Raw genomic sequence first — 26,559 nt, 5'->3', positions numbered from 1 at the left:
ATTGAGCTGCTGTTTTTCATGGTTTGGGGGGTTTGGGGTCTGGTCTCAAGCCTCTGAATGTTTTTCAGGGGAATGAAACCCTTTTAGTTCTTCATTTTCCCAAATACAGTCAATGCTCAGATCTATTAATTATTTTTTATCCATTTTTCCCCTAGAGTTAAATATCTCATGCCATGCAGAGATGGGCAATTTTAATTTTTAAAACAGAACATTGTCCTGGTGTTTGGCCCTAAATAAATTTTATAGGAAGGTTGCTGAGAGAAGCCAGACCTGTTGGAGGTGAAATCCATTTCCTCAGCTGTTTTCTGTTGCTCTAAATTCAGGATTCTTTTGGGATCTTGGTTCCTGGAAAGCCAGGGAACACCAAAATCCCCATTTCTGTAAACTGTAGCCCTGATTTGGGACACATTCCACGATTGTTTGTGCCACTGCTGCACTCAGATGAGATTTTTATTGTGTTTTTGATAAGGAAATTGAGCCAATAAAAGGTAAAACCTAAGAAATAGCTGTTTTTACAGGGAACTTTTTGTCTTTATAATTTTGTGCTTTGGCCTCCCTTTAAATTCCAGGTGAGCCCTGTGCTCAGGGCTGGCTGCTCCTTTTTTAGCAGCACTGTGCTGACACCACTGACATAGGAAATTGCTTTTCCTGTTGACCTTCCAAGCACGTATTTGCAAATTTTGCTGCCTTTTGGGCTGTAACAACAGAAAAAAGGAAGAGTTTGAGACCTTTTGTCGCTTTGGAATGATGAATATTCCCACGTGTGTGTGGGGATTGTTGCTCAGTGCTTGCAGCAGAGATTAAAGCACCGTGTTTGAGTTTAAAACCCTTAAAATTGAGATTCTATTTGAGATTTCTCAGCCAAGTGAGGAAGTGAAGCACAAACCCCACGATCTGAAGTGCTGAGAGTCCTGTAAAAAGTCACTGTGCTCCTTTCTAGTCCCCTGTTGCCTTAAATATTCTGCTGCATGTAAAATGTTGGCCCTGAAATGAGAAAATAAACACCACAGCCCCTCTGCAGCTCTGTTAACACAGCCTGTGTGTGCAGAGAGGGCGAGGAGCCCAATATTTGCTGAAGAGAAAAGGGTTTAAAATAGTAGAAAGACTCTTTAAAAAGTTCATACAAACAAAGCTTTTCAAAATAAATGCAAAGCTTTATAGAAATAATCTTTTCAACAGCCAAAGCTGACACTTGGGAAAAAAAGAGAAGCAAAAAGCAAAAGCAAAAGGGATGAATGTGGAGGCCAGATGGTTTCATGGCTTGGCAGACAGGACAGTGCATTTGCCACGTGCAGCACCTGAATGGAGGAGGAAATTTTGGATTTCCAAACAGATGGTGTTGAGGGACTGAGCAAAGCTGTTCGCATTGGCAGGGAGCGCAGGGCTGGGGAGGGCTGTTCTCCCCGGAGAGCCGTAAATCGCTGCTGCAGTACGAGCAGAGACCGAGCCCTCGGTGCTTCCTCTGTCCCCCGGCACACACTGGGAAGGGCTGTGGAAAATGTGAACCTTTTCCACTTGAGCCTGGGAATTCATCTTGCCTGTCCTTCCCTGCCATCCTCCCGCTCTGAAATCATCTGCTCAGGATGTCAGTGAGATAAGGCCCAGGTGGGATCGTCCCACCTCGGGTCACTGAAGGAGCTGAGAATCACTTCAAACCCACCCGACAGAGGAGGAAGGAAACTGCTTTCCTTTTTCTTTTCATTCTCTCAGTGTCCCCTTCAAATAAATCTGCTGCAAGGAGGGGTGAGAGGCAGCCCGGGGAGCAGGCGGCGTGTCCTGGGAATGCTGAGCTCAGCGTGCAGCTCCTCCTGCATCTCCCGGCCCGGGTCAGGCTCTGGATGTCGGCATGTTCCTCCCGTGCTCCCTGCATGCTGCACCAAGGGCATGTGGACAGCGCCTGGCAGCTCCTGCCACGCTCAGCCCGGGGCTTCGGGGTGCCAGGGAGAGAGGGCAGCGCTGGGCCGGGCCAGGCCACCCCAGCACGGCCCCTTCTGGAGCAGGCAGAAGGAGAAACAAACCCATGGACGCGCACACCTTGTTTGGAGCGACTCCTCAGAGCGAGCCAGCCTGGCACAGGAGGAGGAGGAGGAGGAGGAGGAGGAGAGGAGGCTCGGGCAGGCTGGGCACTTTCCCTGTGGGTAACCCCCGTGTCTCTCCCAGACCCCGTTCCAGTCGTCAGCGCTGGACACGAGCAGGACCACGCGGCACCACGGGCTGGTGGACAGGGTGTACCGGGAGCGGAACCGCCTGGGCTCGCCGCACCGCCGCCCGCTCTCCGTGGACAAGCACGGCCGGCAGATATCCTTGGCAGCAGGCTGCCCCTCCCCTCTGCTCCCTGCCCGTGGGTGTCACACCACCACCATGCCTTCTGCTCCCTGCCGTGAGGCTGCCACACCTCCCCAGCCCCTCTGCTCCCTGCCCTGTGGGTGTCACACCACCCCATCCCCTCTGCTCCCTGCCTGTGGGTGTCACAGCATCCCATCCCTTCTGCTCCCTGCCCTGTGGGTGTCACACCTCCCTCTCCCCTCTGCTCCCTGCCCTGTGGGTGTCACACCTCCCTCTCCCCTCTGCTCCCTGCCCTGTGGGTGTCACAGCATCCCAGCCCCTCTGCTCCTTGCCCTGAGGCTGCCACACCACCTTGGTCCCTTCTCCTTCTCTGTGGGTGCCACCACCTCATCCCTTCTCCTTCCCTGAGCCTGCCACACCACCCCATCCCTTCTGCTCCCTCCTGTATGGGTGTCACACCCCCCATCCCTTCTGCTCCCTCCCTGTGGGTGTCACACCACCTCAGGTCCCTTCTCCTCCCCTGTGGCTGCCACACCACCTCAGGTCCCTTCTCCTCCTCCCTGGCTGTGCAGTCACTTCCCAGCTCGGTGTCCCTGCTTTCCCCAGGCCCTGATCCATTCCATGAACACCTCCTGTCTGTAAGGGAGGAGCTCCCCTTTCCTCAGCTCTCCCTGGGGTGATGGTCCACGTGGAGCTCAGGGATGCTTGGATGGACTGGGACACCCAGCAGGGCTTCCCCAGGCCAGAGGTGCCCTGGGACTGTGGTGGCCTTCTCTGGGTGAGGCATTTGGCCCTGTCCCATGGATGTCCAGTGTCTGACCTGGATTGGATGGGTCAGTGGGTCAGGAGCTGGCTGGATGGGTGTCTCCAAAGGGCTGTGGTCACCAGCTCGGTGTCCCAGTGGGCACCAGTGACACGTGGTGTCCTCAGAGCTGGTTTGGGGGCATTTAAGGGTGGATTGGGTGCACCCCCACTGCCAGCTCTGGGTCCTCCCATCCAGCCCAGCCCATTCCACAATTCCCTGGAAGGTCAGGGCTGGCCTGGGAAATGGAGTTTCCCTTCAGAGCTGAGCCAGCCCAGCCCAGGGCTCTCCTTTGCAGCTCCTGGGCATTTCAGTGCAGGTTGATTCCTCCTGTTGGCATCTGGGCTGGGCTGAGCTGAGCATTTCTGACAGCTGGAAATGGGGCTGGAGGGGATGTGTGACAGCAGGGTAGAGGCACCAGGAGTTAAATCCAAGGAAAGGAGGAAGGATTTCTACTGCTCAAACAGCCCAACAATCCACATAACACTTTGGGTTGAGCTCCCTTTACAGCTCCCCGTAGATAATCTGTGAGCTCAGTGGTTCTGACAGCATAACTGGGATTTTTCTTGGGAAGAGATTCCTGCTGGAGTGCAAGTGTTGCTGCCTTAACCCTGGCCCACGTGGACAGCTGCCCCTATGGCACCGTGTACCTGTCACCGCCGTCGGACACCAGCTGGAGGAGGTGGGTGCCACCCTGGCGGGGCTGCTCTGGCCTGGGGCAGCTGGCAGCGTGCCTGCAGGAGTTCTGAAACTCATTTGGAGTTCAGCAGGGCTTTAAAATTGAGGTGGCTGCAGGTGATACTTTGATTTAGTGATACCTTTTTGAAGGTAAATCCTTAAAGGTTAATCTTGAAAAGTCTTTGAGAATGCAGAAGTTCTCAGGCACAGCCCAGGACTTGGATATTTCCCCTGGTGCAGAAGCTGGGCTGGGAATGTGCCAGTGGAAGGAACACAGAGTTACACTTTGAGGGTGGCCACACTCAAAAGTTCATCCTGAGATGTGCTGGCCATGAAAATTCCCATCTCCACAACATCCTGAGCCATTCCTTTTCCTCCTCCCAACCAGGAATGTTTGTCTTAACCACCACAATAACCAAAGTGTGGCTAAACAGCTTAAAAATGATCATACTTAATCTGAACAAAGCAGATAAAACTGTTCTAACAAGGGCAACCAATTTATCCTGTGTTCCTCTCAATCCCATTATTGAAACAATTGCTCTTCAAACTTGAACTAATTTGTTCTGCAAATTGATTGTTTCACAAGGAAATTCTGCCTGGTTTCTGCCATGTAGAGATTTTTGGGTTTTAATGCACAATATTGAGGTTTTACCGAGTTGTTGCTTTTATCTGAGAGGAAAATTCTTTTTATTTAGTGAAGCTGGCAATAAAAATATTGTGGGTTTTGCTTTCTCTCAGGACAAATTCTGATTCTGCCTTGCACCAGAGCACCATGACTCCAGCTCAGCAGGAATCCTTTTCAGGAGGCTCCCAGGACATGCAGCAGAAAAGAGGTGAGCAGAAAAAAATATAAAAAGATTTATATCATGTTTGTAAAATTGAGGAGTGCTGACACTTCCTGTGACAGCAATTGGAGCCCATTCACCTTTCTGGCTGCTGAAATCCAGGAAAAAATGACACAAAACGAAGGGAGAAGTTTTTCCTGAGCCCCAGATTTTATCATCCTGCCCTGGGGAGGATCCTCTGGGCTGCTGGGGCTCTGGAGGAGCTCCTGGAGAGCGTGGGGTTCCAGAATTTCAGCAGGGACCTGCAGGGAGGGAGCAGGGGCTGCACCCAGGGTTTGTTCCTGCTGGGGGATCCCCAGGGAGAGGCAGATTCCAGAGGATTCCAAAGGATCCCAGAGGATTCCAAAGGATCCCAGAGCAATTCCAGGGGATTCCAGAGGATTCCAAAGGATCCCAGAGCAGTTCCAGAGGATCCCAGAGCAATTCCAGGGGATTCCAGAGGATTCCAAAGGATCCCAGAGCAATTCCAGAGCAATTCCAGAGGATCCCAGAGCAGTTCCAGAGGATCCCAGAGCAATTCCAGGAGATTCCAGAGGATCCCAGAGCAGTTCCAGGCTGGAGCAGCCCTGGCACCCCCTGCCCTGGCACCCTCAGCCCTGGCACCCCCTGCCCTGGCACCCCCAGCTCTGGCACCCCCTGCCCTGGCACCCCCAGCCCTGGCACCCCCAGCCCTGGCACCCTGAGCCCTGGTGCCCTCAGCCCTGGCACCCCCAGCCCTGGTGCCCTCAGCCCTGGCTCCCCCAGCCCTGGCACCCCCAGCCCTGGCACCCCCAGCCCTGGTGCCCTCTGCTGGGCCCTGCTCCTGCTCCTGCTCCTCTCGGGAGTGGGAATTGCTCATCCCGAGGGCTCCAGCCGCCCTCAATCCCCGATCCCGAGGGAGCCTGAGGGCACCCTCTGCAGCCACCCCGACAGCACCCCAGAGCTTCTGGGAACTTCCAGCACTCAAAGAATTCTCTGCAGGGTTGGATCTCCAAAGCACTGTTTCATCCTCCGTGGGAATTTGAGATTTCCCCAGAGGTTAGACTTCCCAGAAGCTGAATATTATTGATTATGAATGATTCCTTTTAACCTGGTTTATTTAGTTTTATTGCTGACTGTCCCTGGAATGGAGGAGAGCACCTCTGATGCAGACAAAGCCCTCTCCAAGCAAGGCTGGGACACTAAAAAGGTGGGAATTGCCCTTTCCAAGTGTAGAAATGTTCTTGTCTGAACAAATTTAGAGACATGAATGCTTTAGTCACTGTTAATTTTAATAAACCACTTGAGATTGGAGATGAAATGCTGTGTTTAAAACCAAAGGATGAACATCAGAGCATTTCCTGTGGGTGTGAATGCCCAGGCTTGGTTATGTGAGGAGAAACTCTGGAAATTGAAGATTTGTTGGACCAGTAAAGCAAAAAAAAGATAAATACCTTCTAAGAACTCCCAGACCTTACACAGAAGTGATTAAATTGAAATTATACATTGGAATATTTCTGAGGCAATAGCCTCCAGCAGCATTTCTGCCCTTAAATCTCTCTCCCTTCTCTTTCAGACTGGGTCATCGAGACCCAAATCCTGTGAAGTTCCAGGAATCAAGTGAGTTCTCAGCAATTTTTTTAAAAAAAATTATTTTAAAAGCACTGAGATCTTTAAGCAGAATTGTGGATTGAATATCCTGTTGCTTTGGAATTTTCTGGGAAGGTTCTAGGTACAGAACAAGACCCTCTGAGGGTCAGAAATACTAAAAATATCTATATGGAATTTCTTGTTAAAGATATTTTAAAAGGCTAAAATAATCTTTTTAATTGTTAAACACTTTTTAAAAACCTCAAAAAAGTCTTCTTTATGAAATTTTCTTGTTAGACACATTTTAAAAAGCTTAAAAAAATCTTCTTAATGAAATTTTCTTGCTAAATACATTTCTAAAGGCGGAAAATGTCTTCCTAATGAAATTTTCTTGTTGAATACATTTTAAAAATCTCAGAAAAAATCTTAATAAAATTTTCTTGTTAAATACATTTCAAAAAACTAAAAAAATCTTCTTTATGAAATCTTCTTGTTAAATACATTTTAGAAAGCTCAAAAAATTCTTAATAAAATTTTCTTGTGAAATAAATTTCAAAAAGCTCCAAAAAATCTTCTTAATAAATTTTAAAATCTTGAGAAAATCTTAATAAAATTTTCTTGTGGAATACATTTTGAAAAGCTCAGAAAAATCTTAGTAAAAATTTCTTGTGAATTACATTTTAAAAAGGTAAAGAATATCTTTCCAGTGAAATTTTCTTGTGAAATACATTTTAAAAAGGTAAATACATTTTAAAAAGGTAAATATATTTCCAGTGAAATTTTCTTGTGAAATACATTTTAAGAAGGTAAAAAATATATTTCCAATGAAATTTTCTTGTGAAATACATTTTAAGAAGGTAAAAAATATATTTCAAATTAAATTTTCTTGTGAAATACATTTTAAAAAGGTAAATACATTTTAAAAAGGTAAAGAATATATTCCAATGAAATTTTCTTGTGAAATACATTTTAAAATGGTAAAAAATATATTTCCAATGAAATTTTCTTGTTAAATACATTCTAAAAAGGTAAATACATTTTAAGAAGGTAAATATATTTCCAGTGAAATTTTCTTGTTAAATTCATCTTAAACCCTTATTATTTTATATAATAAATAAGGCTCAAAAACCCCTGATTATTCTATATAGTATAACAATATTTTATACAGTACAAGAATTTCCTTGTGACGTAATTTCAGACCCCTCTGCCAGCCCGAGCTCTCCATAATCTGGATTTATTTTTTCCTCCTGACTGCAGCATCTTCCCGTCGGCGGAGCAGGAGAGCAGCCCGGCCCTGATCCCCGGCGCGCACAACACGGGCGGCTCGCTGCCCGACCTCACCAACATCCACTTCCCCTCGCCCCTGCCCACGCCCCTGGACCCCGAGGAGTCCTTCCCTGCCCTCAGCAGCTCCAGCAGCACGGGCAACCTGGCTGCCAACCTGACCCACCTGGGCATCAGCTCTGCCAGCCAGGGTGAGCGGCTCAGGGCTGCCATTGCAGCCAGGACAGAGATCGGGGTGTTGGTTCTGCTTGGCACGGTTCTGTGTTTGCCTGCTGCCTCCAGGTCGCTTCTGATTCACAGGGTTGGTATTTTTCCTTGTCCAGAACGTTCTGGTTCTGACCCACTGAGGTCTGTGTGGCAGGTTTGTTCTGCTTTTCAAGATTTTTTATTTTTCCTTGTCCAGAACGTTCTGTTTCTGACCCACTGAGGTCTGTCTGGCAGGTTTGTTCTGATTTTCAAGATTTTTTATTTTTCCGTATCCAGAACGTTCTGTTTCTGACCCACTGAGGTCTGTGTGGCAGGTGGGTTCTGATTTTCAAGATTTTTTATTTTTCCTTGTCCAGAACGTTCTGTTTCTGACCCACTGAGGTCTGTCTGGCAGGTTTGGTTTTGTTTTCAAGTTTATTTTTCCTCATCCAGAACATTCTGTTTCTGACCCATGCCATCAGTTTGGCTCCACTGCTCCTGTGTGTTGTATGTACAACAAAATGGGGATTTTTTTATTTAGACACAGGACCTTTATCTCCTGTTCTTGATGCCCAAATCTGCTTTTTTGGGATTTAGTTTTGGGTCTTTTTTATGTTTATTTTAAAATGTTTTCTTTTTATTTATTTATTTTTTAATGTTTTCCTCTCTTGAAATTCCTTGTGCTGAACCCCACCATCCCTTGTGTTATGGGAATATTTCCAACAGCCCTTTTATTTCCATTCCTTTAGAACAGCATTTGTTTTCATGTGAGGATCCTTTTAGAGCCTATTATTGAATAATATTTTAATTATTAATTGCTATTTTTAAAGTAATTCCATTGATACTCAGATAATTACGAAGAGGGTTGTTTGTTTATTTTTTAAATTATCAGTGACAGTTGCAAGTCTGTTGGTTCCTAGAATAGAAATGAGGAGTTGTATCCAAAAATACAAACCCATTTCCTGTGCTGGGCAGGATTCCCTCTCCCACTTCTCCTGGACTGGGAGAAGGAAATGGCTGGAGTCAGGTGAGTTTGGGGAGCAAGGAGAGGATTTAACCATTTAAAGGATTTGGCCATCTGGGGACAGCACTTTCAGCATCCTTGCAAGAGTTTTTTGGGCCCCAAGGTTTCAGGGATGGGTTTAGAAGTCAGGATTTCCAGGCACAGTGATCTCCACATTTTTCCCCATAATTAGCACAGTAAATGGTACAAACCCAAGTGGTGAGTGGGAACCTGCCTTGAAAAGGTTCCCTGGTCTGTCAAAGGCAGAACAAACTCAGGATTGCCTCGGTGACCCATCCCAGCTCCTCCCTGGGATGGTCCCACACTTCACCCGTGCCCGCTCAGCCCTGGCTGCTTTCCAGGCTGGGTTTGCCAACCTTCCCTCCCTGCTGAGAGCTCCCTGTGGGCTCCTGCCCCGTGCCCTGCCCAGGAGTGCCCCGGGCCCGGGGCTGTGCCCCAGCACCCCAGGGAGGGGACGTGGGCACGGCAGCACCCCCAGGTGCCAGCACCCTGCAGGGAGCCAGGGAGCCAGGCTGGGCTGGGCACCTGCCTGGGCACCTGCCTGGGCACCTGCCTGGGCACCTCCAGGTGCCAGCACCCTGCAGGGAGCCAGGGGAGCCAGGCTGGGCTGGGCACCTGCCTGGGCACCTCCAGGTGCCAGCACCCTGCAGGGAGCCAGGGAGCCAGGCTGGGCTGGGCACCTGCCTGGGCACCTGCCTGGGCACCTGCCTGGGCACCTGCCTGCCTGAGCCCTTCCCCTGCTGCTCCTGGCAGCCTGGCCTTCCTGCCTCCCTGGCAGCCTGCCTGGAGCCCTGAGCCTTTGCCAGGTGCCCGGGAGCTGCCCTGTGAGATGCTGCTCCTGTGAGTAGCTGCTCCTGTGAGTAGCTGCTCCTGTGAGTTGCTCCTGTGAGTTGCTGCTCCCTGGCAGCTCCAGGAGCAGCTCACGCTGCCTTGCCCTCACATCCTTCCCTCGCTTCCTCTGGGGTGAAGCAGAAAAAAAGGAGAGGTTACTAAAGTCCCAGGTTTTTGGCTGGATCTGGACAAAAGGACAAGATTTGGTTGGTTGTGCTCAGCCCAAGCTGGGCTGTGGCACTCCCGGGTTTTTGGCTAGATCTGGACAAAAGGACAAGATTTGGTTGGTTGTGCTCAGCCCGGGGCGGGCTGTGGCACTCCCGGGTTTTTGGCTGGATCTGGACAAAAGGACAAGATTTGGTTGGTTGTGCTCAGCCCGAGCTGGGCTGTGGCACTCCCGGGTTTTTGGCTGGATCTGGACAAAAGGACAAGATTTGGTTGGTTGTGCTCAGCCCGAGGCGGGCTGTGGCACTCCCGGGTTTTTGGCTGGATCTGGACAAAAGGACAAGATTTGGTTGGTTGTGCTCAGCCCGCGGTGGGCTGTGGCACCCCAGATTTTTGGCTAGATCTGGACAAAAGGACAAGATTTGGTTGGTTGTGCCCAGCCCGAGGCGGGCTGTGGCTCCTGGGAGCGTGGTGAACATTTCCTGCCCTGCTGTGCCATTAAAAACGGGGCTCTTCCTGCAGAACCAGTTCTGCTCCTGCTTTTTCCATTGAAGAGGTGTTTGCCTTTGCAGTGCCCCGAGTGCCCTGTGGTAAGGCTGGTGCCAGGCTCTGTTCTCCCCCCGAGCCCCGGCCCACACGAGGAGAGCAGAACCTGCTGTTCTGGGCCGAGCGCGGTGCCCGCGGTGCCGGGAGCTGCCGAGCTGCTCTGCCCCTTCCAGCTCCTCCTCCTGGCCTCCAGCCCCACCAGCCGTGCCTGGGCTGAGCCAGGGCAGCCCGCAGGGCTCTTCCTCTCACCCTGATGCTCTTCAAGCTGACAAAATTAATTACAAATCGCCTAACGAGCTCCCGCGCCATCGGCCGAGGGTTCTGCAGTGCTGCCCGCTCAGGCCGCGCCTCTCTCTGGGTTTAGGGAATAATTTTGGGTACAGAGCTCAGCAGGGCCCTGCTGTGTCCCTGCCGTGTCCCTGCCGTGTCCCTGCCATGTCCCTGCTGTGTCCCTGCCGTGTCCCTGCCGTGTCCCTGCCATGTCCCTGCAGTGTCCCTGCTGTGTCCCTTCTCTGTCCCTGCCGTGTCCCTGCCGTGTCCCTGCTCTGGCCCTGCCGTGTCCCTGCCGTGTCCCTGCCGTGTCCCTGCTGTGTCCCTGCCCTGTCCCTGCCGTGTCCCTGCCGTGTCCCTGCTCTGTCCCTGCCGTGTCCCTGCTATGACCCTGCCGTGTCCCTGCCGTGTCCCTGCCGTGTCCCTGCTCTGTCCCTGCCATGTCCCTGCTCTGTCCCTGCTGTGTCCCTGCCGTGTCCCTGCCGTGTCCCTGCCGTGTCCCTGCTGAGGGTTGCTGTCTCAGCAGGAATGACGACGACGCCGGCCCCGTCCCAGCACCGCCAGCCCAGCGTCAGCCCCCTGTCCTTGGGCGCGGACTCGCGGCGACCTCAGTCCCAGCAAATGTCCCCCACGCTGTCCCCGCTGTCACCCATCACTCAGGTAGGAGCTCGGGGGCAGTTCCAGCTTTCTAACCATGGCCTCATTGCTTTAATCTGCTTAATCAAAGAGCCGCAGGGAGGTTGGGAAGGAATTCCTGGCTGGGATGGATGGGATGGGATGGGATGGGATGGGATGGGATGGGATGGGATGGGATGGGATGGGATGGGATGGGATGGGATGGGATGGGATGGGATGGGATGGGATGGGATGGGATGGGATGGGATGGGATGGGATTCCCAGAGAAGCTGGGGCTGCTCCATCCCTGGGAGTGCCCAGGGCCAGGCTGGACTGGCCTTGGAGCAGCCTGGGAGAGTAAAAAGTGTCCCTGCCCATGGGACAAGATGAGCTTTAAGGTCCTTTCCAGCCCAAACCATGAACTTCATCTCCTGTTCTGTAATTTCCTCCTTTAAAGGTGTTCCTTAATTGAGAGCCTTAAAACAGGAGAGGTTTGTAGAGGGGACAGATTTTACTTCCTCTTTTCTAGAGCTGTGATACAAACCATCTCTTAGACCACATTTCTTTGTGTTGTCCCAAAGTGAGCTGTGAAATTTGAAAGCCATTTCTCTAATTTGTGACAGAAACTCAATTAACTTTTAAAAATCAATTTTATTGTGGCTCTGTGACTGCCCAGGTTGGTGATTTCTGACCTTGAGATTCAACTGGGTTTAAATTAAATTAAAGTATTGGTTTATACAGGATAGTGTGGCTTGGAGGGAACCTTAAACCTCATCCAATCCACCCCTGGCAGGGACAGGAACATCTCAGAGCAGCTTCTTGCCTCTCTGAACCTTTAGGAGCCATTTTTACAGCACCAGCCAAGCCTGACTCCCTTCTCTTGGTGTGAAGAGGACTCCCCTCTCAGCGTGGCTGATCTCCTCCTCTTTTGCAGGCCGTGGCTATGGATGCATTGTCCCTGGAGCAGCAGCTGCCCCCGTACCCCTTTTTCACCCAGCCCAGCTCCCAGCAGCAGCAGCAGCCAGCGGTGGCCAGTTCCCTGCCCCAGCCCCCCCCTCTGCTGCAGAGCTCGGGGCTGCAGAGGGGCCCCCAGCTGCCCCCTCTGGCTGTCACGGTACCTTCCAGCATCCCCCAGTCACCCCCGGGGAGCCAGAGCCAGCCCTCCATGGGCATTGACATCAACTCGGTGAGTTTGGGGAGGGCTTGCCTGGGGAGGGCTGGGAGTGGCCACTGGGGGCTGGGAGTGGCCACTGGGGGCTGGGAGTGGCCACTGGGGGCTGGGAATGGACACTGGGGGCTGGGAGTGGCCACTGGGGGCTGGGAATGGCCACTGGGGGCTGGGAGTGGCCACTGGGGGCTGGGAATGGCCACTGGGGGCTGGGACATGAGCCTGGACAACCCCCAGCTCAGGAGGATTCCAGGGAGGCTGAAGTAAACTGCAAATGGTTTTGGTTAAATGAACATTTAGGTGTTTTCTAGAGGGAAATTTTTATTAAGTTTTGTCCCAGGTTTGATTAAACCCAGCTTAAATCTATCGGTGTGTACTGGGAGATTTTCAGGTGTTCAGTGTCCCCCCAACACATCATGGTACAGACTGGGGAGCTCCAGAGCCTTGAGAGGGGGTCCAACCACAACAACCATTTCCCAATAAAATACCATCTGGAGAATTTACTTCCCAAAAGTTGTCTAGAGCCAGGTGCTCTCTGCAGTCTCACTGCTTAGAACCCTTTTATTTTGAGGACTTTCAGGGCATGGATTCCAGAATGGGATTTGTGCCTGCCTCCAGTGCCCGGAAGAACTGGAGCAAGGATTTATGGACAGATCCCTTTTCCTGCTTGTAGGAAAGCAGCTGAAAATCCCAGATGAGGACTCACAGGCCAGGAGAGAAGGGAAGTCCCAGCTCCCCTGCCCCTCCTGCCCGGGGGGTCCTGGGTGTCCCACCCGTGGGGTCCTGGCAGGGCTGCAGTGACAGGGATGGCTTTGGGAATGAACCAGATCAATTCTGCTGATCTGCCCTGCTTGTGGATGGAAGTTTTAACAGCTGGTGCTCCTTGAGAGCAGCTGCTTCCCTTCCAGGTGGGAGGGGGAGCAGGGAAGGACAGTCCAGCAGTGGAAAGGATCCCACCCCACTCAAATCGTGTCCCTGTTTTGATTCTAATCCTCATGCAGCACCAGCACAGACAATTCTGATCTCATCCTTTGCTTTCTGTGTTGCTTTCCTCATCCTAAACCTCTTTATGACCTGAACTTTTAGGCTGCTGTGTTTATCTTCTAAAGCAACTCAGTAATTCCTAAATAAACAGACTTAAAGCCACTTTATCAAAAAGCTTTGGAGCTGTCACGGCCTCGCTGGCAGTTTCTGCACAGGTTTTGTGAAGCAGAATTGAAGTTTATTTGTAGTTTGTATAACCTTCTGACAGGTTGTAAGTGGCAATGCAGAGCAAAAAGAAATTTTCTCGGGATTTACAGAATTTAGGGTCAAAAATTGGCAGTGCAGAGTTCTCCCACACTGCAAATGTGTTAAATTCACTGGATTGCAGGTTCTCCTCAGTCATCCCTTATTTTCTAATGGGAGTAAAATAAGAAGAGCTGGGCTACTCTTGATGTTAATTAGTGCAGCATTATTTAAATCCCATTAATATTATTGATTTGTTCCAAACCAGGGTTCTTTATAATGGGAAAAAAAATTAAATCTTTGAAAATAACTTCTCAAGACAGCTGAGAAGAGTATAAAAATCCCAGCTACAAGCCTGCAGAGCACAGTGGGGGTTCCCTGAGGGTGCCTGCTCCATGTCCTGGGTGCAGTGGAGGTTGGGGCTGTGTGGGGACAGCTTTGGAGCCAGGTTTGTCCTTCAGGTGTTCTCACCTGCACTGTGCTGAGAGCACAGCTGGAGGCAGAGCAGCATCCCAGGGAGCACATCGTGGGGCTGGCACTGCAACTGAAGCATGAGTGACATTCTTTTTGAATTATTCCCAGCTTCCAAGACTTCTTTGCCCTAAATCCTTGGCTGACCTGATTTTTGAATATATTTTGAACCGAGCATAAGTGAGAACAGGCAGGAAATGCTCCCAGCTGTGCCTGCCCCTGCCCTGGGGCTGTCCCAGAGCTCTGCCCACGTTTTGGGGACCCCATTCACATAACCCTGTCTTCCCACAGAGCACGTGAAGAGGATGGTTTCTCGCAGGAGAGCAGAAGCTGTTGGTGTTTTGCAGGGCTGCCTCAGTGGCAGTGTTTAATTCTGTGTTGTTCTGTAGGCCTCACTCCAGCAGTACCGCAGTAATGCTGGCTCCCCAGCCAACCAGTCTCCCACCTCTCCTGTCTCCAATCAAGGCTTCTCTCCTGGCAGCTCCCCTCAAGTAAGGGACTCTGTGCTTCCACAGGCCTTGCTTCTCGTGTGTGTTTTGAGCTGGATTTCTCCATCACTGCCCCATGGTTGTCTCACTGTGACTCCGTGTGTGCCTCATGCATCACCGACGTCCCATCTCCATCCCCACTCCCCCAGGGCTTCAGGAGCTGCTGAGCTGCCTTTTGGAGTGAGCAGAGAAGCACAGGGTCAGGCTGCTGCTGGCACACCGGGCTGCTCTTTGTTTGGGGGCAGAACCCCCAGGTAGAGCCCTTTCAGTTGCCAGCATCCCAGGGGAGCTGATGGGGCTGAGGTTGGGAGGGCAAGAAAGGGGGAATTCCAGTGCCTCCTGCATCAGGAAAACTCCTGGGCACTAAATGTTTAAATATTTACACTAAAAATCCCAAACTGATTTAGATCAGGACCTTTTTTATGTGAGAACACACCCAGTGAGAGAAAACACTGGAGAAAATGCTCTTAAAATGAGCAGCTTGTGGCTGGCAGGATTGGGTTCCCAGCACACTCCCTTGCATGCCAGCTGCTTCTCCTTGCTCTGCCTGTAGCTCCTCACACATCCACGTGTCCTGGATGGAAATCACAGCCTGGGGGAGTGTGTGAGCCTCTCAAGGGGAGATTTGTACCTGCCAGCAGCGAGGAATTAAAACCAGGCAAAACTTGAGGGTGCCCCAATGTAAGAAAGTGCATTTTCAGTGCCTGATGCTGCTGAAAGAGCCCCAGCTGGCTGCTCTGGAGAATCCCACCTGGAGAAAAGAAGTGCAGGGAATTCTTCCAGAGCATCACAAGAGTCTGAAAATCCATTTTCTGTTTCATCACTGAACATTGAAGGCTGTAAAGAGGATCCTTTCTAAATAAGTGCTGCCCCTTCATGGTTGCCAGGCAGAAGCTCCTTCATTAGCCAGGTCATGGTAAGCTCAGCCCTGGATCCGAGTGGCAGGAGCTGTCTGCATTTCCTTAACCCTGCCTTAACTGCTTCCTAACCTCTCTCTTCTGCCTGCTCCTGTGAGTTCTGCTGTGCTCTGTGTGCCTCCAGACACCAGCTCTGTCCCCCAGAGCAGAGCATGCTGCAAGCTCTCAGTTCTCACTGCACAGCACCTCCAAATTTGGGGTTTATGTTGATTCCCCCCCTTTGATTTCTCAGTCACTGGCGTGGTTTTGTCCCCGCTGGTCAGTGCCAGGACCAGAGCCCACACTGGGCTGTGGTTTTTCCTGCTGGTTTCATCCTGTAAAAACTTCCTCAGGTTTTGCTCTGTTTGACAGGGACACCACAGCTCTGAGAGGAAGGCAGAGGATTTATTAATTCTGCTCTCTGTAGTTTGGGCCTCTTAAATCCCCACAGAATTCCTTAGTTTTGCTAAATTAAAACCGAGGTGGATTCGGTGCCTCCAGGAATGCCCCAAAAGCCGGTGGTGGTCACAAACATGAAACGTGGAGAGAAGAACCAGAGTGGAGGGGAAGCTGGGGCTGGTTGTGAAGGTGGGGCAGAATCCCTTCCTCTGCCCAGGGAGAGGCAGAGCCCTTCCAACAGCAGAGTCCCTGTGGAGCAGCCTGGGTGGGCTGCAGTGACCGGGCAGTGCCTCCAGTGCTCCTCCTCCCCCCCTGGACTGGGGCTTGCACCCCGCCGTGCCAAGGGACATTGCCTAAACCACAAAGCCGGGCTTTGATTTGTGTCCCACACCCACCCCAGGGTCTCCTCCGTGCTCCCACCTCCCCCCAGCCCCCTGCTCCCCTGTCCCAGCCGTGTGTGGGTCCCACCAGAGCTCCCAGTGCCCACAGGCATGGATGGATGGATGGATGGATGATGGATGGATGGATGGATGGATGATGGATGGATGGATGGATGGATGATGGATGGATGGTGGATGGATGAATGATGGATGGATGGATGATGGATGGATGGATGGATGGATGATGGATGGATGGATGGATGGATGGATGGATGGATGGATGGATGGATGGATGGATGATGGATGATGGATGGATGGATGATGGATGGATGGATGGATGGATGATGGATGGATGGTGGATGGATGAATGATGGATGGATGGATGATGGATGGATGGATGGATGGATGGATGGATGGATGGATGGATGGATGATGGATGGATGGATGGATGGATGGGTGGATGGATGGATGATGGATGGATGATGGATGGATGATGGATGGATGGATGGATGATGGATGGATGGATGATGGATGGATGATGGATGGATGGATGGATGGATGGATGGATGATGGATGGATGGATGATGGATCATGGATGGATGGATGGATGGATGGATGGATGGATGGATGGATGATGGATGGATGATGGATGGATGGATGATGGATGGATGGATGGATGGATGGATGGATGGATGGATGGATGGATGGTGGATGGATGAATGATGGATGGATGGATGATGGATGGATGGATGGATGATGGATGGGTGGATGGATGGATGGATGGATGGATGGATGGATGGATGGATGGGTGGATGGATGGATGATGGATGGGTGGATGGATGATGGATGGGTGGATGGATGTGTGGATGGATGGATGGATGGATGGATGGATGATGGATGGATGGATGGATGATGGATGGATGGATGATGGATGGATGGATGATGGATGGATGATGGATGGATGGATGATGGATGGATGGATGGATGATGGATCATGGATGGATGGATGGATGGATGGATGGATGGATGGATGGATGATGGATGGATGATGGATGGATGGATGATGGATGGATGGATGGATGGATGGATGGATGGATGGATGGATGGATGGATGGTGGATGGATGAATGATGGATGGATGGATGATGGATGGATGGATGGATGATGGATGGGTGGATGGATGGATGATGGATGGATGGATGGATAATGGATGGATGATGGATGGGTGGATGGATGATGGATGGGTGGATGGATGTGTGGATGGATGGATGGATGGATGGATGGATGATGGATGGATGGATGGATGGATGGATGATGGATGGATGATGGATGATGGATGGATGGATGATGGATGGATGATGGATGGGAGGGAGGGAGAGCTCTGCCTGCCCCCAGCTCTGTGTTTGCATGGCTTCCACCCCAGTGCCTGGGCTCTCTTCCCTGCTCTCACCCTCATTCCCGTTCCAGTCAGACACAAACTTTCCTGCTCTAGTGGCTCTGCCCTGGAGGACCTGGTAGGTATCCTGAGATGGATCGTCCCAGCCAGGGTTTGTGCTCGGGGCTGGTTTTTCCTCGCAGTCACTCCGTGAACCCCAGAAGATGCTCTGGTGGCTCTGCAGTGCTTCTGGAGATGGTGTTTGCACAGTGTCGTTCCTGAGTTGTTGATGGATTATTCTGAGGCTCTGGAGTGTTGAAGGAATGACACTTCCAGTGGCAGTTTTGGGTTTCCTGTGGGAATTGCTGTGCTTGCAGCTGTGGGAACCAGCACACCTCACAGGGGGAGCAGACCCAGGCTCTGACCTTGCACATTCTGCTCTCCTCGTGATTACTTCTCGTGTTCCCCAAAGTTTATTGGGATGGAAACAGTGCTTGGTGAAACACAAAGATTTTTGGGATTGTCCTCATTTTGGGAATTGTCCTCTTATTCCTGTTGTGTGGAATGAAACCACGGGAGTGAAAGGGACAAAATTCCTTGATCCTCTTTGGAGCTCTCAAATATCCATTGGATTTTAGTGTTGGTTTTGCTTCCTGTCAAGTCCGTGCCATCCCAGAATTCAGATTTTCCTTGGAAATGGTTGTAAACAATAGGTTGGACCGGGTTTAGGTTGGTTAAAAAAACAGATTGGGTTTGGGTTGGTTGGGTGCCTTGCTTTTCTCTTACCAGCATCTTAGCAGTGGCTCTTGTGGTGTTTGATCCTCCTGGTGTTTGATCCCTTTTTCCTGGGATCCAGCAGCTCGGGGGTATTGATGATCAGGTGCTAAATTGGAAATTGAATTGGAAATTTCAGTTCTGGCTGCACACGGGGCAGGGATTGTTGGGTGGGCTGGCTGTGACAGCCCGTGGATGCTCAGGACAGGAATCCCAAATCTCTCCTCCAAGTGCATCCAAACCCTCCCAGCTCAGAGCAGCCCTGGGACCGAGCAGGATCTGCTCAGCCAAGGGGCAGTTCGGGTGATTTTTGAATTAGTTTTTCATACAGAGTGGGTTTATTTAGGGTCTAAAACCCGTGCCCATTCTGATTCTTCCTAAACTTCTCCTGAGTTTCCCATGCTTAGGTTTTTAAGGAGGAAATTTCTGGCCTTCTGCTTTTGCCATGTGCATAAACCAGCAACTGAATTTTGTTTTCCAAGACTGAGACAACCACTCCATGGGAATTGTCTTTTAGAGATGTTCTCTTTGTCAGTAATTGGTTTTTATTTTCAGCTGCAATATCAGAATTTAGAATTTGAAATCGGGAGTGATGTTGCTGGTTTTGATCTGGCATTTTTGACCAGGCTTAAAACACGGACCTGAAATTCTTGGTCACCTTTAGAATAATTGATAAACGGTGGGGAATAACTGAGGGACTGGGCAGCGATGTAGCAAGGCTGAGGAATTCCTCCTGGAATTCTCACTGAGTTTCCCCCTGACCTTTCCTGCTCTGCAGCAACCTTGGAATGATTTAAATCAGGAATTTTGCCTTTTGGGGCTGCAGACCCAGAGCCAGAGCAGCCCCTCCCGCCTCAGTGGGGGGAAATGCCATAAAATCCCACAAAATCTCACAAAATCCCCAAAAAGCAGAAATTGTGCTTCTGTCCCTGCCCAGCGCAGTGTGGGGAAATCCCAGTTCTCCATCTCCTGCTCAGGGAGAGGCCTTTGGGGTCCTGTGGGATTCCCTCCTGCTCCGTGAGGGTCCTGGGGGATCTTCCTGGTCCTGAGGGTTCCTCCTGCTCCGTGAGGATCCTGGGGGGGTCCTGTGGGATTCATTCCTGTTCCCTGTGGATCCTGTGGGATCTTCCTGGTTCAGAGGGATTCCCTCCTGCCCCATGAGGATCCTGGGGGACCCTCTGGCATTCTCTGGGCCCTGTTGGGATCCTCTGGGATCCTCAGGGTCTGGAGGAATTCCCGCCTGTTCCGTGTGGGATCTTGAGGGATCCTCTGGGCCCTGAGGGATCCCCCGGGCCCTGTGGGATCCTCTGGGCCCTGAGGGATTCATTCCTGCTCCCTGTGGGATCCTGTGGGATCCTCTGGGCCCTGAGGGATCCCCTCTTGCTCCCTGTGGATCCCCTGGGCCCCCGTGAGGGCCCCAGGCGATTCCCGCCCGCTCCGTGCTGATTTCTGTAGAATTCCTGGATTTCTCTGGAATTCACAGATTTCTCAGCATTCCCAGATTTCTCAGCATTCCCGATTCTCCAGCACTCCGGGTTTCTCTGGCATTCCCAGATTTCCCAGCACTCCGGGTTTCTCTGGCATTCCCAGATTTCCCGGCATTCCCAGATTTCCCTGCACTCCGGGTTTCTCTGGCATTCCCAGATTTCTCAGCATTCCCAGATTTCTCAGCATTCCCAGATTCCCCAGCACTCCAGGTTTCTCAGCATTCCCAGATTCCCCAGCACTCCAGGTTTCTCGGCATTCCCAGATTCCCCAGCACCCCGGGTTTCTCTGGCATTCCCAGATTCCCCAGCACTCCAGGTTTTTCAGCATTCCCGATTCCCCAGCACTCCGGGTTTTTCAGCATTCCCAGATTTCTCAGCATTCCCAGATTCCCCAGCACCCCGGGTTTCTCAGCATTCCCGATTCCCAGCACCCCGGGTTCCCGGCTGTCGGCGGCCCGGCCGGGCGGGCAGTGGGGGTTGTGCACCATGAAGCCTCTGTTTTGTTTCAGCATTCTTCCATGCTGGGCAGTGTTTTTGGGGACTCCTATTATGAGCAGCAGATGACAGCTAGGCAGGCTAATGCCCTCTCCCACCAGGTGAGCAAATTCATCTCGGGCCTCCTGGCCCTCCCGCCTCAAATTAATCCCAATTAACTCCTGATTAATTTACGTCACGTCCCCGTTTTGTCCATGTAGAGTTCTCCTGCTTTTTGTTTGTTTCTTGTTTTGTTTGGTTTCCCTCCCACCCCCTCCTTACTCTTTGTTCTCCCCGTCCCACGCAGGTTCTGCCAAAAAATGGGAGATCAATTAAAAATATATGTAATAATTAAACTTTTAAAATGGGAGAGCAATTAAAAATATATAATAATTAATTTTTATGGGAGATCAATTAAAAATATATAATAATGAAGCTTATAAAATTGGAGATCAATTAAAATATATAATCATGAAGCTTTTAAAATGGGAGATCAGTTAAAAAAAATATAATCATGAAGCTTTTAAAATGGGAGATCAATTAAAAATGTATAATAATGAAGCTTATAAAATGGGAGATCAATTTAAAAATGTATAATAATGAAGCTTTTAAAATCGGAGATCAATTATAATGAAGCTTTTAGAATTGGAGATCAATTAAAAAGTAAATAATAATCAAGCTTTTAAAATGGGAGATCAATTTAAAAATGTATGATAATGACGCTTTTAAAATGGGAAATCAATAAAAATATATATATTAAAATGAAGCTTTAAAAATTGGAGATCAATTAAAAAAATATAATCATGAAGCTTTTAAAAGGAAACATCATGGGCATGCCTTGCGGAGTAAAAATAATTCAATATTTCAAGCTGGAGTTTCTGGCTGGAGCTGCCGTTGGGAAGGATTCCCTTGTAGGAATCTGGGAATAATCCATGGCTGGTTTCATCTGGGAATAACCAGTCCCTCCCTTGGTTTGGCCACCCAGAGCATGGATGAATTAAATGATTGAATTAAATTAATTAAATTGGGGAATTCTTAAAGTGGGATGAACCCTGGCAGGAATTCTGCTGGGCAGAGACCTCGGGGCTGCCCTGGATTCCCTTTTTCCCTCTCCACCCTCCACCAGAGCATGGATGAATTGAATTCTGGAATTAAATTAATTAAATTGTGGAATTCTTAAAGTGGGATGAACCCTGGCAGGAATTCTGCTGGGCAGAGACCTCGGGGCTGCCCTGGATTCCCTTTTTCCCTCTCCACCCTCCCTCTTCTGTCCTTGCCCCCAGTTTGGTGCCTCCCTCTCCCGAATTGGGCAGGGACTGTCCCGTGCAGCTCGGGGCCCGCAGCCCCTTTTTGAGCAAGGAAAGATGAATTTGTTTGCCTGTCCGTGTGTCCTGGAGCCGTGTCCGTGTGTCCCTGGCCCTGTCCTGCTGGCTGGCAGCTAACCGCTGTGGTGTCGCCCTGCAGCTGGAGCAGTTCAACATGATCGAGAACGCCATCAGCTCCAACAGCCTGTACAGCCCCTGCTCCACCCTCAACTACTCGCAGGCTGCCATGATGGGACTGACGGGCAGCCACGGCAGCCTGCAGGACTCGCAGCAGCTGGGCTACTCCAGCCACGGCAACATCCCCAACATCATCCTGACAGGTACCTGAACCCCCCTGGCAGGATCCCCAACATCATCCTGACAGGTACCTGAACCCTGGGGCAGGATCCCCAACATCATCCTGACAGGTACCTGAACCCTGGGGCAGGATCCCCAACATCATCCTGACAGGTACCTGAACCCTGGGGCAGGATCCCCAACATCATCCTGACAGGTACCTGACCCCCCTGGGACAGCCCCAACATCATCCTGAACCCCTGGGACAGCCCCAACATCATCCTGAACCCCTGGGACAGCCCCAACATCATCCTGACAGGTACCTGAAACCCCCCCTGGGACAGCCCCAGCATTGTCCTGACAGGTACCTGACCCCTGGGGACAGCCCCAACATCATCCTGACCTGGGGACAGCCCCAACATCATCCTGACAGGTACCTGACCCCTGGGGACAGCCCCAGCATTGTCCTGACAGGTACCTGACCCCTGGGACATCCCCAACATCATCCTGACAGGTACCTGACCCCTGGGGACAGCCCCAGCATTGTCCTGACAGGTACCTGACCCCTGGGGACAGCCCCAACATCATCCTGACAGGTACCTGACCCCTGGGGACAGCCCCAGCATTGTCCTGACAGGTACCTGACCCCTGGGGACAGCCCCAACATCATCCTGACAGGTACCTGACCCCTGGGACAGCCCCAACATCATCCTGACCTGGGGACAGCCCCAACATCATCCTGACAGGTACCTGACCCCTGGGGACAGCCCCAGCATTGTCCTGACAGGTACCTGACCCCCCCTGGCAGCATCCCCAACATCATCCTGACAGGTACCTGACCCCCCCTGGGACAGCCCCAACAGTCTTCTGACATTGGGGTCAGTGTCCCCTTCCTTCAGCCATTCCTAACTCCAGTCCAGGTGTGTCCCAGTGCTCACCTGCACACAGGTGGAGCCCCAGTTTTCCTCTGCATTTTTCCTGCCTCTGAATTCCCTGGATCCTCTGCTGCAGTGAGGCAAAGCTGTGGCAGCCAAGCTCCTTCCCTGGCCAGCACGGGCTTGGAGTGTCACATATGGTGGCCAATCTGCTCACAGTGGGATTTTGGAAACAATCCCTGCCTGGGATCCTGTGCCTGCAGCCAGGGATTGCTGATGGGAATGGTGGAAATTGAGGTTACTCCTCCTAAAGCTGAGGGAGAGAAAAGGCTCCAGTCACACCAAACACGAATTTTGGGTTGTGTTTGGTGGCTTGGAGGTGCTGTGAGGACCCTGAAATCTGAAGGAGAGTGGATGTTCCTCATCTGAGAGCTCCACAAACGTTTCCAGGGTTTTTGGGAGCTGTTTCCTGACTTCCACGCTGGAGTTTGACCCCTGTGTGTTTTGTCCCCTGCAGTGACAGGAGAATCCCCCCCCAGCTTATCAAAAGAACTGACCAGCTCCTTGGCAGGAGTGGGGGACGTCAGCTTCGACACGGATTCCCAGTTCCCTCTGGATGAACTCAAAATTGACCCCTTGACCCTGGATGGACTGCACATGCTCAACGACCCCGACATGGTCCTCACCGACCCCGCCACAGAGGACACGTTCCGCATGGACCGGCTGTGAGCCGCAGGGCCCGCCCGGGCCGCCCCTCCTGGGGCTCTGTGCCCTCCTGGGGCTCTGTGCCCTCCTGGAGCTGTATCCCCTTCTGGAGCTGCATCCTCTCCTGAAGCTGCACCCCTCCTGGAGCTGTATCCCATCCTGAGGCTGTATCCCTTCCTGGAGCTGCATCCTTTCCTGGAGCTCCATCCCATCCTGGAGGGTCTATCCTGAAGGGTCCATCCTGAAAGGTCCATGCCACCCTGAAGGGTCCATCCCGGCGGGTCTGTCGCACCCTGGAGCTCCGTTCCATCCTGGAGGGGCCATTCCACCCTGGAGCTCCATCCCACCCTGGAGCTCCATCCCAGCCCGGAGGGTCGATCCCACCCTGGAGCTCCGTTCCATCCTGGAGGGTCCATCCCAGCCCGGAGGGTCCGTCCTGGGGGGTCCATCCCACCCTGGAGCTCCGTTCCATCCTGGAGGGTCCGTCCTGGGGGGTCCGTCCCAGCCCGGGGAGCAGCTCTCGTGCCCCTGTACAATCAGTAACCAGAGCTTGTTGTCCGAGCTTGCCGCGCTGCCGAGCCCGTCCCCGCGTGTCGCCCCGAGCCGCTCGTTGCCGTCCAGCAGTCAGGACTTGTCCGGTTTGTCCCGGTTTGTCCCGGTGGTTTTTCCCGGTTTGTCCCGGTGGTTTTCCCGGTTTGTCCCGGTGGTTTTTCCCGGTTTGTCCCGGTGGTTTTTCCCGGTTTGCCGTCGGCCTTTCCCTCTGCAGAGCCCCTCTGCCCGGGTGGGACCTTGTCCCTGCCCTGTGCCCCAGGGAGGGGCTGGGGGCAGTCACGGGGCCGGGGGGGCTGGCACTGCCCGGAGCGGGGCTGGGGGGCTGGGGGGCCCTGCCCCTCGGGAGCCAAGCCCTGCCGTGCCGCCGTGCCCTGCACTGGCAGCGCCCGTGCCGCTGCCGGTCCCAGGCGTGTGCCAGCCCCTGCCCCTCCCTCCGGCCCCGGCAGTCCCGGCACAGCGGAGCCGCCGCGGCCGCCAGGCCCCCAATCCACCTTCAACACTATTTTTTTCTAAGCTTTTTATGGTTTGTTTTGTTTTGTCTTTTTAAAAAAAATATATGTGTAATATATATCTATTTCTATATATGGCTGCATATATAGAGAGCATTTCTGAGCACACATGAAAGTTCTATAATTCATTACTGGATTAGACAGAGGATCAGAACATCTTAAAGCAGCTAAAAAAATAGAGACTAACCTGCATAATCCTAATTTTTACTTTGTGAGAGATTCCTGGGCAACAGGAAGGGCATTTCCATAGCAATGCCAGGCTCGTAGAATCATGATTTTTTAATTTTTTATTCTTATTCATTACTTATTCTGTTACTTATTTATGATTTTTTTGGTTGTTGTTGTTGTCATTTATTTTTTTTTAAATTTTATTTAAATATTTGGATATTAGGAAAGTAGCTCAACTACATACAGCCAATGGAAGCACTCTACATAATATTTGTACAGTACATTTTTTTTGTGGTTTTATTCCAGAAATATATTATATATATATATTATATATGTAGGTATTTTTAAACTAACTGGAATTTTACACAGATGTTAAGCAGGAATAAGGAAGCCCAAGGCAAGTTTAGATATTTTCCTTTGGAAAGGCAAAATAGGGTGGTTGGAACTTAAAAATTCCTTCATTCACCCGGGGGAAAAAAAAAATCTCTTGCTCCACAATGGCCAGGATTGAATCCTCCAAAATTCTGTTTAATTAAATGGAGAATTGATTATTTCTGATGGTCCTTGTGAATATTTTGTGCTGCAAATTAAAAAAAAAAAAAATCCCACCCAGATTCCTCAGGCTGGGAACTGGGGGTTTCGCTCTGGCTGGAGAGAATGATTCCCACATTTCTGGGAATGAAGGAATTCAAGGGCGCTGCTGGAGCATCCTCATTGCACTGGGATCTGCAGGGGAGAGGCAATTCAGCAGCAATTAACAGGATTTGGAGCCAGTAACTAATTCACTAATTAACTCACCCCGAGGCTGTGCTGCTCCTGGAGAGGGAGGCGCCTCCAGCCTGGGCTGGAGCAGCCTGGTGGACTCCAGGCCCCAAAATCCCCTCCCAGTCCAGTTCCAGTTCCCAGTCCAGTTCCAGTTCCCAGTCCCAGTTCCAGTTCCCAGTTCCAGTTCCAGTTCCCAGTTCCCAGTCCCAATTCCCAGTTCCCAGTCCCCAGTCCCAGTCCCAGTTCCAGTTCCAGTTCCCAGTTCCCAGTCCCAGTCCCAGTTCCAGTTCCCAGTTCCCAGTCCCAGTCCCAGTCCCAGTTCCAGTTCCAGTTCCAGTTCCAGTTCCCAGTTCCCAGTTCCCAGTCCCAGTTCCCAGTCCCAGTCCCAGTCCCAGTTCCAGTTCCAGTTCCCAGTTCCCAGTCCCAATTCCCAGTTCCCAGTCCCCAGTCCCCAGTCCCAGTCCCAGTTCCAGTTCCAGTCCCAGTCCCCAGTCCCAGTTCCAGTTCCAGTCCCAGTTCCCAGTCCCAGTTCCAGCAGCTGGGTTTTGTTCTCCCTCCCAGGCTCTGTTCTCCCTCATGCCCCTCCTGGATTTTCCTTCTCCTCGTTGGGAAGGGCTCTTAACGAGTTCCCCCGCAATTAACGAGAGCCCCCTGCAGTTAACGAGGGCTCCGTGCTGGGTTTGATGAGTTATACCAAGTTTCTGTGTGCTTCCAGAAATGCGGGCTGCCCGTCTGGCTGCTCGGGGCCTGCCCAGCCCGGGCTCCCCTCACCCTCTGTGCCATTTGTTGACCATTTGCACTAAAAATGTGGAATTTTTTCTTGGCTTCCCTGTGTCTTTTTTTATTTCTTCGTTGTTTTTTTGTTTTGTTTTGTTTTCATTTTCTCCTTCTCCCCGCCCTCCAGAGGTTTCCCTGCATCTCTTGGGAAGGTTTTGGGATTTTTTGGCAGGGTTTGAGCTCGGTAGGACACATCCACTCCTGGTGGCTGCTGTCAGACCCCTCACGCTTTTTCAGTTTAAGGAGGAGATAAAAGGCAGCTCAGACAGGAGGAGGCCTGGAAAAAGCAGGAGGAATTTGGGCCGGGTGCCTCGGAGCCCTGGCTGGAGGGCAGTGGGAGCTTTGTGCAGCTGCCGGTGGGATTGTGCTGCTCTCCCCCGAGGGCTCCG

General features: G+C 51.4%; 1 protein-coding gene across 5 annotated transcripts in view; it reads left to right on the top strand.

Annotated features, from left to right (window-relative positions):
• The window catches only part of CRTC1 (CREB regulated transcription coactivator 1), a 45,941-nt gene extending 20,760 nt beyond the window's left edge, over window positions 1–25,181 (top strand). For 2 of the 5 annotated variants that reach the window (XM_064396618.1, XM_064396619.1), the window contains 12 exons: window positions 2,161–2,298; window positions 3,709–3,770; window positions 4,505–4,599; window positions 5,694–5,779; window positions 6,146–6,189; window positions 7,417–7,634; window positions 10,992–11,125; window positions 12,015–12,266; window positions 14,336–14,437; window positions 20,254–20,340; window positions 21,683–21,863; window positions 23,212–25,181. In XM_064396618.1, the coding sequence (XP_064252688.1) occupies window positions 2,161–2,298; window positions 3,709–3,770; window positions 4,505–4,599; window positions 5,694–5,779; window positions 6,146–6,189; window positions 7,417–7,634; window positions 10,992–11,125; window positions 12,015–12,266; window positions 14,336–14,437; window positions 20,254–20,340; window positions 21,683–21,863; window positions 23,212–23,423 (1,611 nt within the window). In that variant the 3' untranslated portion in view covers window positions 23,424–25,181. The remainder of the gene's footprint in view (window positions 1–2,160; window positions 2,299–3,708; window positions 3,771–4,504; window positions 4,600–5,693; window positions 5,780–6,145; window positions 6,190–7,416; window positions 7,635–10,991; window positions 11,126–12,014; window positions 12,267–14,335; window positions 14,438–20,253; window positions 20,341–21,682; window positions 21,864–23,211) is intronic. The other 3 variants (XM_064396620.1, XM_064396622.1, XM_064396621.1) reach the window with 2 other exon arrangements.
• Window positions 25,182–26,559: the final 1,378 nt, after the last annotated feature.

Source organism: Passer domesticus, chromosome 21 (assembly GCF_036417665.1).
Source record: "Passer domesticus isolate bPasDom1 chromosome 21, bPasDom1.hap1, whole genome shotgun sequence".
Taxonomy (NCBI): domain Eukaryota; kingdom Metazoa; phylum Chordata; class Aves; order Passeriformes; family Passeridae; genus Passer; species Passer domesticus.
The sequence above is the reverse complement of the archived record's forward strand: the minus strand, read 5'-3'. Positions and strand labels throughout refer to the sequence as shown.